Raw genomic sequence first — 9,752 nt, forward strand, 5'->3', positions numbered from 1 at the left:
CACACACACACACACAGTTGCAACCAGCATCCTTTGCAGCAGCGTACCTTGATGACACACTGGGCAGCATTTGCCCTCCTGGATGATGGCCAGGGTGCCCAATGGGCAGGTGGGACAGGAACGTAGATAACAAGTCACCTGGGTCTCACGGCATTCACACTCTTGGCAACCACTATCAGTCCATTGAGCCAGATCCTGAATAAAGAGAGAGAGTGAAAACTGTTTATCACACCTAGACCTGGTGAATGCAGAGAACACCAAACAACAGAGGATTTTAACTTTGAGGAAGCTGAATTGCGATTAAAAATGAAGTCGCACAGACCAGGCACTATAAGCTGAATGCTAATAAGCAGTATCGGTCAGTTATAAAAGAAGCCTGACAGTCATGATTTTTATATACATTTTCAAAGCAGAATAAGTGAACTGACAGAGGCCCACGAGGACAGAGTCAGTCAAACAGCAGGAATGTCACTAACTGATTTTGCCCTAAAAAGTGAAATGGTTTTATAAATCATAAAGCCTTTTTCCAAACAATCCAATGGCAGGTCAAAGCTCACAGACAAGGACAGACTGAAAACTGAATCAAAATTTTTCTGACTGACAGAAAATAAAAAGCGTCACGAGCTTGTTTTTATAGCAGAACTCCCATTCACAAACCACTTGTATTCAAGGATCTATCAAAGGAGCACAAAACCTGCGGCCCTGAGCGATAGAGGAAAGAAATCTGCAGCCTTCAGTGTCTGTATCTCATGTAATGGTTCACCTGTAGAGTTGTGTAAGAGCTAAGGATCATAAGGGAAATTTCACAGGATCAAACACAGTTTATACACCATCATACCATTATGTCTAACTTTTTTCAAAGCTCAGGTGAAACAAAAGGTCAAAGTAATTTGTACAAATTGGTGCCTTAGGACACAATATGTAAGTATGTATGTTCACCATAAACTTTCATGATTCATCCAAGCTGGATCACACTGATCCTGTACTGTAGCCTAAGGACAGTGACTTTCACTCAGTCCATCTCATTTGTTTGAGTTACAATGTTCCAGTCTTCCTTATGGTGCTGTCATATTACACTATGTAATCATCAATAGAGTTTGTATTTAGTTTGAATTTAAAGGAATACTTCAACATTTTGCAAAACAGGCTTATTAGCTTTCTTTCCAAAAGTGAGATGAGAAGATCAATACCTATCTTATGTCAGTGTTGGCCTAGCTTAGCAAGAAGCAGGGTGAAACAGCTGGCCTGGTTCTGTTCAATAATACACCTAAAATTCAATAATTGTCAAAAAATTAAAAAACACAAGTTTGCAGTTTTAGGGGAGTTACTATTTCTTGACAAACAGCTTAGATCTAGTCACAGACCTGCTGCTTTAACCTTTCAGACAAGCCTTTCAGAAACACTGGAATGGAAAAATGCATGTATTGATGTGTGTAGGTGTGTAATAAGTATGCAGTATCTATCTTTGTTTACTACTGGTAAGATGAATTCCTCAGGGAGACAAAGGAAAATCGATTTGAAAAGGATAATAGCACTCTCTACACTCGCTTCAAGCCTCGGCCTTGGTTGACCATCCTGCAGCATTTCATGAGCAATTCCCCCAGGCTGAAAATGTAAAAAATGAAAGCCTTGTTTTCTGGGTTTCCAGGACTAGCCGATGAATAATGAAGTTGATGCCAGAATAATAGGGAAAAGATTCTTGTTATGGGCTAAACAGCCTAAAGTAATCTGATAGCTCTGCCCTAAAACACATATTTACTCTGTCTCAGTGTAACCTTAATTCTCATCCAGCTTAATATTGATGTATTTGGTTGCTTGTGTAGCAGCCTCCTCTGCAGTGAGATTTTATGCCACTTATTTCCTTTTTTTTCTTAAGAACAGAGGGTTTACAGAAGCCCTGAGGTGTCTTTGTCTCACCCACACATTTTGGATTTCTTGATTTTGCAATTTTCTTATTTGCACACACACTCAAAGCAAAATCTAGATGTATGACAGAAGTACCTTGTAGGATTTCCCCTTGTACATACAGGAAGGTTTCACAGAGGAACACTCCGGGCAGCACTTCCCCGGCAGGTGAATGAGCTCCGATCCCTACAAAATAGAAAAAGACAAAATCATCATGAGACAAAAAAAATACAGTGTAAGAGGAGAAGTACACCAGTCACACTGGACAAACAATTGGGAAGAACTCTTCAGTATTAATGGGGGAGGGATGATTTTTAGTAGAATTTGTATTACTAAAACCTTTCTTTTTTCAGCCAAGAAATAACATAAAGCAATTAAAAACATTTTGAGGATTGAATTAGAAGAGGACAGAGAGAGCAATCAATATTTATGATGAAAAAATAAAATACGGTTGTAGCTATTAAAAACATTAAACAAAAGCATGTAGGATAGAGTAGGGGAACCTTCTGTAACTTAAGGCAAACTTCTGAATGCTAAAACATTTCAGAGGAATATCTTCCCAAATAAATGAGAGATCATTACCCCCCTTATTATAACTGTACCACAGTGTCTTTCTCCATTGACCCACATGTCATTAAACTCATAACCTCCCTTTTGTGTTCTGCACAATGCCACACACAGGTTGAAAACTGCATGACTCTGATCTTCTTGGCAGAGTGACCTTGCTCAATTCAGAGCTGGACAAATGCCAATTATGCTACTTACAGCTAATGGCACTTACCAGCTGTAATTATCACCATACCGGATGATTAATGAGGGCTTATTTGGCCGTGGCAGGGGATATTAAAGTAATATTATTAAATCTACTTGATGTAAGAAAACTGGAAGAGGTGTTGAGCCAATGCGGCGCCAAGCCCAAAGTGGATCATTTTAGGATATAAAAGTAACTATGGGAACACCGGCTAATAACCTTAACGAATTCTTTGTTTGTTTTGTCTCGAAAAAATCCCACGTCCAACATCCTAAATTCATAACTGGGCCAAGTCTCACATGAAAGTTACCACTGATTGTTCTGCTCATTTGACGCTGGGGTAGTACTAATGAGTTAAAAGATGTGATGCATTCAGGGAGAGTCTAGTAAGTGTGACGTCTGCAAAGTCTAGCTGAGATTTCCTTAACCCCCTGTTTTCTATAGCCTTGTATCTGTTTTTGCTGTTGTGCCCCGCTTCCACACCTACCATTACAGTTTCATCATGTCTTTCAATTTACCTCATCTAAACTGGGGGAATTATCTGCGATGGAAGCGGCCGACCTTGTAATCTCAAATGCTTATCCTTGCTCCCATTCCACCCAATCTGAATTTACTCCTAAATACCAATGAAGATAGTAACAGCAGTCCTTGTGAACCGGTCAATTTCACAGCAGCAAATTACACTGACTGTAGGAAACTGTGAATAAAGTAACTGTGACATATGCCATTAACTTTTTAGTGGCCCATTCGAAGGCCGGGAAATGGGATTTTGTGGGTGCTGACATGTTGCATTTTGGGGGCAAAAAAAATAGGGTAGAAAAGGTTAGAGCAGGTGAACCCTGCAGGAAAAGCCAGCTCATATGATTGTGAGGGAAGTACCCTGGCTCCATAGATGATGTCCTACATTCATTTTTAAGACTTAGTGGATCGTTAGAAGAGACTTAATGAAGAAGCAAGAAAGAGCATTGTTAGATGATATGATATGTATATAGTTCTGTTACTATTTGGACAACTAATCTATATATAAATAATATTTATATAATTTCCCTCTTCATTTTTTTTACTAGGCATCAGTCTAAGCACGGGGCTGTGTTAATGGGAATATGTTTCGACAGTAAGTCTAGTTTGAGCAATATATTCCTTTGAAAGCTTATCAGACACCATAACTGTGTCAATGCAATGTGTAACATCAATTTATAATAACACAAAATTATACACCTCTGGCAGGCTGTCATGCCAGAGATTATTTTATTCTCTGCCTTTGTAATTGCAAGGTAAACAGTAGACCAATGCCATTCCTGTCACAGCGTACTATGCTCTACCAGGAATGTGTGCTTGCACATATCTGATGGGTCGACAGTGTGTTAGCAGATGACTGTGATAAAAGTTTAAATGGAATGGTAAATGGACTGCACTTATGTAGCGCCTTTCTACTCTTCCGACCACTCAAAGCGATGCGCTGCATGCCACTGTCACACACATTCCTACGCTGATGGCAAAGGCTCATCAAAACAGAAACTAATGCATTCACACACTGATGTACAGCTTTGGGAGCAATTTGGGGTGCAATATTTTACTCAAGGACAGGAAGTGCAGCAGGAGGAGCCAGGGAACAAACCACCAACCGAGGAGCCAGGGACTGGACCACCAACCTTCTGATTAGTGGACAAACCACTCGACCTCCTGAGCCACAGCCGCCACAAGCCAGACTTTAGCTACATGGCACAGCTTAACAAAGTTTAATCAGACCAACCAACCAAACCTTTTCCACTCTTTAAGGGCAGTTTATGGCCCCAGGAAATGTTGCCAAAGATAAGGGAAGATTTGTTCCTTGGTTTATATTGAAAACCTTTTTTTTTTTTTCAGACTCACCTGCGGGCACTCAACACGACCGCACTCTGCCCTCTGGCACAGGACCTGACCCCGGTTGCAGGTACAGAACTCACACCCCGTGCTGTTCCACATGTCACCATGGTAACGCACTGCACCCTCGTAGAGGCAGCTTCCCTTAGCAGCGGCGCATTCATCACAGCACTGACCGGCCCGCTTCACTTTGGTCTGACCCTGCAAGGAAAACAGCGCAGTGAGTTTAGGTTTAGGTTTGTTTGGTTTTCATGTACAATACAGATGATGGGGATGACTGAATGCAAACTGAGCTGTGAGACAAGACAAAGAAAATCCAAGGAGCTTATAACAATGCTGGTTTTAAGTGTGTGTGTTTTAGCAGAGAGAGATAAGAGGATGAAGGAGAGAGTGTGTGTGTGTGTGTGTGTGTTTGTGTTTGTGTGTTACATTATTAAGGGAAAACACACTAAGCAGTTTTGACCAGACATTTCTTACAACTTTATTTGAAAGTGCTGAGAGGTTTAGGTTTACTGACACTGCAGATGTAAGAGAAATTTTAGATCCTCTGTATCACATGAGGACAGTTCATATTATTAAAGAACTTTTTTATCCTCTATATTTGAGGCAGCGTGTTCAGGGCCTATCCAGATATTGTCACCATTCATTAACAGAACAGTAAGGTAGTTATTAGCTCAGCTGTTTTCTTCTTGTATCTGCTTATTTCAGAATAGTGGTTAACAGTCCACTGGGATCCTCTCTTTGCAATGCTGGATTCAATTTCTTTCTGCTATCATCAGTGGAGGGAATGGGTTGTTAAAACATACTCAGATGGGCTGATGGCTGAGAATATTTTTACTTAAGGTTTTTTCCGCTAGATCTTTAAAAAAAATGGAAACTGACGGAGCAAAGTGTTTCATAAAGGTTTTTACTGGCTGTACAGTTATAGCAGAGCTGTTCTCTGTTAAGCTCTTCCCCCTTCCTTTTTATAGGTTTATTTAGAGCAAATAAGGTCTGAACTCGATGCTTTTGATTAGTTAGTGTTAGATACAATGTGACATGGATGCTTTTTATAATACAAAAGTAAAATCAGGATTAAAAGCATTTTCAGCTCGATGTCCTCTATTTAAGGAATTTCACATTCTCCCCTCTGATTATATAAACTGTGGATTTCTGAAAAATTAGGTGCACCACATACAAATGTAAAATTAAATATACCATAACTTGGACCTGGCATGGACTCTTTATTATTGTAGTCTGTATTGTATCACTTTAATGACTTCTGTGTTGTATCATACTCCTATTCTTTTGTGTACAATAGATTTTAAAGTGCTGCTGCTGTTTATAAATTAGTGGCTTAAAGCTAAGATATTTTTTTATATGTTCATACTTCAACTGCACTCCTGCTTTAATTCCTTTATCAAATATTTTAGTCTATTTGTTTTATATTATCTATGGCTGTCCCCCAATAGTCAAGTAAACTGTAAAGTAAACGAAAAGAGTCTTAGTTGACGCACTTTTAATTAGCTGGATATTAGCAGAAAAGCAAAAACAGCATCAAACGGGAGCTGCGCCTTTTCACCGAGACCAAAAATGACCTTTTCTGTTGTAACTCTACGAGCAACTAGCTTGCAGTTCTATCAGCTGACTGCTCGAAGTACTAGGGAAGGTTTGTTTACACCACTAGCACAGGAGCTTTGAACTCCCGCAGAGCCGGTCCAAGTCCAGGCTCAGTAGCCTCCCAGTGACCACGGCCGGGACCTAACACAGCCTCCGACACCATTAGAAGCAAGGTGATTTACAGCTTCTCTGACCAGGGGTAGATACAGTGGGTTCAGGCAGGGCCAGGAGAGGTATCATTGGGAGAGTAAAAGGAGCGAGTTCATTTATACATCATCCATCCTATCGATAAGTCAGCAAGTATTTGTTTTTGTGAAGTAGAAAGTTACTTATTGAGACTGAACTAGATACATGAACTAAATGTTCACTCTCCTTGCTGGTGGTTCTAAAACATTCAGATTCAACAGGCTGCTATTAAAATATAAATATTTAAATAATTAAATTAGGACATGAAAAATCTTTATCTTATCTTTATCTTTATTATCTTTTATTTTAGATTATACTGTTACTGGTACTGTATTTGTCTGTGCATGGCCCTTTATCGTTGTATTGTGTGTCTGGATTGTGTTTTATGGTCTTTTCTGTCTTCACTAACAAGAGTTCCAGCAAAGAAAGGAAGCTTCAAGCCAAAATTTGCATGCATTTAACAATTAAATGTCATTCTGTATGTGTGTGTGTGTGTGTGTGTGTGTGTGTGTGTGTATGAGCGAGAGCAGAAGGCATATCTGTGTGGTCTTGCATGGTTAAACATCTCTGCATCCATTAGAGTTTCAACACAGTGCAAGTGTATGAGGTGAATTCTGAATAAAACTGAATGTCAATGAGTGTGTGTGTGTGTGTGTATGTGTGTGTTTGTGAGTGTGTTTTGTGTGCAAGACCCACCTTGTCACAGATGACGGGTCGACAGGTGTGTGTGTGGCATTTAGACTGGCCCTGGTCACACACACATGTGGTGCAGGCGTTCTTCTGCCATTGCTCGCCATGCTGCCAAGATACACACAGATACACACACTTAGACATCTCCAAGCTACACACACACTCTTACACACAGTGAATCAGGCTATTTGTAGAAAACTCAAAGCGCATTTGAATCCAATGAGTGTCCTCTTTTCTGTGTGGAGAAGCAGAGTGAGAGAAGGGTGTGTAGGCATCGTGAATGGCGTACAAACACACACAGGCACACACATTTAGCTGTCAGGAGCAAATACCAGCATTCAGTTGTCAACATAAAACTTGTCAAACAACAAAGTGTGAAGACCTGAAGAAAATATGAGCAGCATTGAATGTACAGCCTGCACACACATCTGCACAGAAGTATACACACTGAGCCCCAGCACTGAGCTGCTAGTGTGAAACAAAACAATTAGTCAGTGCATTGATTAGCCATTTGGAAAGACAGTTAATATATTACACTTCTGATAATCAATTGTTAAAGTAATTTATCAAATAAAGGGACTAACTGTTTAGTTAGTAAGTGTGAGCAATGGGCATTTGTATATTTTTTGTGTATTTTTTTACTTCTTACAAATATTCATAGATTTAGATTGGGATTCTGGTTCATCCAGTACTATGACAAATCAATAGACCCAATTTTTCAGAATGGGTGCCTCTTTGCCCATTAAGCATTATTTTGTTAATTTAGCAGTTTTGGTGATTTACCAGTTCCAACATTTCAGTTAAAGACAGCAAAACATGTTTTTTTTTTTTTTTTTTTTTTTTACATATACAGTAAACTGTTGTTTAAACAGCATTTAACTGCTTCTATTGCAATGTGAACCTGGTCTTAACAGCATGTTTGAACATAGTCATTGAAATACTGTTGAAATAACAGTCTAGACATCTAAACAACTTCTCATGTTTTAAAGAAATTTAGCCCAGTTTTTAGATGTCTAAAAATCTTTTGGTCTACAAATGATCAAATCAATGCTAACTGAGTGCTCGGATTTAAAATTAGCCATGGACAGTGTATCGTCCCTGACAGAGAAGATATTCTTCTGTGCACTCTACCGTCAGAGCACTAACTTAAAGTGAAGTTGTTCCACAGCAGATCCATGCCTGTTGTGTTTCAGGCCTTAAATATATAATCTGTCTCAATTTGGGGTCAACTTCCTGTAGTTGTCAGATTAAATTCTAACATCCTTCCTCCTTAGGCCCACACTGCTCGATTAAATATTGACTGAAGCCATTGGGGAATGCAAATTATTCCATTATTTCACAAGAAAGAAGAATTTTTTCACCAACATAACATTTATTACAGCCACTCATCAAAGAGATCAAAACCCTGTACAACACTTTGTAGCAGTCTTCAAACATCAAAAACTTGAACTTAAAGGTGCTTCGGTATATATGTGAATTAAAAGAAGAGAGATTTATATTGAACTGTAGCACAGATCTCTTTGTACTATGGGGTTTGACTAAACAGCTCTGAACATGTTTAATATGAATGTGATCTTAATATTTGAAGAGAATACATACACACACACACACACACACACACACACACACACTCCTGTAAATGAAAGTATTCACACACATATTCACAGGGCATTTGCAAACACAAACAACAAAGACATGAACCTTTATAGAGCAATAGAAAGAGAATCATGGATCACAGATTTTAGACACATTTACAAACACAGGCCAATAGTTACACCTCATTTAAAACCATTTCATGTTGTTTATAGTGTGCTATAGAGTGCTCAAACATCTCTCTCTCTCTCTCTCTTTCTCTCTCTCTCTCTCTCTCATTCACACGCATACACACACACACACAAAAGTGAACCCAAGTGATTGTTTTCATTTATGTCTTTTCAAACTACGATGCTCCATTAACAATTCAAAGTCTGGAAGATGCAAATTAGTTCATTATTTCCCAAGAAAGAAGACAATTATCACAGATATTATAGCCAACTGTTTGACTAATGCGGGATTTTGCATTATAACATTACTGCACAGACTCTGATGATAGATAATACTTTGACTGTTCTGAAGCTAAACACAAAAAATGTAATTCTTGTTTTCAAGAATTCATTTTCTAGAGCACTAAAACTGACACTACGTGGTGTCAAGGGATGTTTTTTTTTGGTTAAATGTTTCTCCCTAAGTAAGCTGACAATGGTCGTTGAAAGTTGAGTTATTTTTTAGTACAACTCATTTTTACATTGAGACCTGGTACTTGGAAGACACAGGGGGCCAGTTTTATCCCCATACTGCGAGTTGAGGTTGCAGCATACGAGTTACTGAAAGGCTGTGTGTTGTGTTACATTACTACATGGTCTTCTACTCTATAACATAGTTAACAAATTTTATCAATAATTTAAAGAAAACATTGCCTAAATAAGCCTAAATTCAAAAATGCACTTACTGACAGTAAATGGGACACAAAGGAATACATCTCTCCGCTTATAGATACTGGTGTGAAAGAAACAATCATTAAGGGGCTTGATCTCTCTGCAGTACTGACATAATCAAAGTGCATTGAACAAACACTTACTGCATCATACCAAGGAACAATATATCAATCTCATCCTTTCAGCAAGAAAACTGAAATATGTTAATTACATTTTTTATTTCAATTTCCTTATTTGAGTGTTAAAAACAGTGGAGTTTAACTGTCTCACTCAGTATAATGTGT

At 38.7% G+C, this 9,752-nt stretch overlaps 1 protein-coding gene across 1 annotated transcript in view; it reads right to left on the reverse strand.

Annotated features, from left to right (window-relative positions):
- The window catches only part of fras1 (Fraser extracellular matrix complex subunit 1), a gene marked incomplete in the record, with an annotated part of 218,544 nt that overhangs the window by 129,516 nt on the left and 79,276 nt on the right, over nt 1-9,752 (reverse strand). Inside the window, 4 exon segments of the mRNA XM_035658439.1 lie at nt 48-195; nt 2,002-2,091; nt 4,529-4,720; nt 7,001-7,102. Of these exon segments, the coding sequence (XP_035514332.1) occupies nt 48-195; nt 2,002-2,091; nt 4,529-4,720; nt 7,001-7,102 (532 nt within the window).

Source organism: Morone saxatilis, unplaced genomic scaffold (genome assembly GCF_004916995.1).
Source record: "Morone saxatilis isolate NCDOM2014 unplaced genomic scaffold, NCSU_SB_2.0 Contig16, whole genome shotgun sequence".
Classification (NCBI taxonomy): domain Eukaryota; kingdom Metazoa; phylum Chordata; class Actinopteri; family Moronidae; genus Morone; species Morone saxatilis.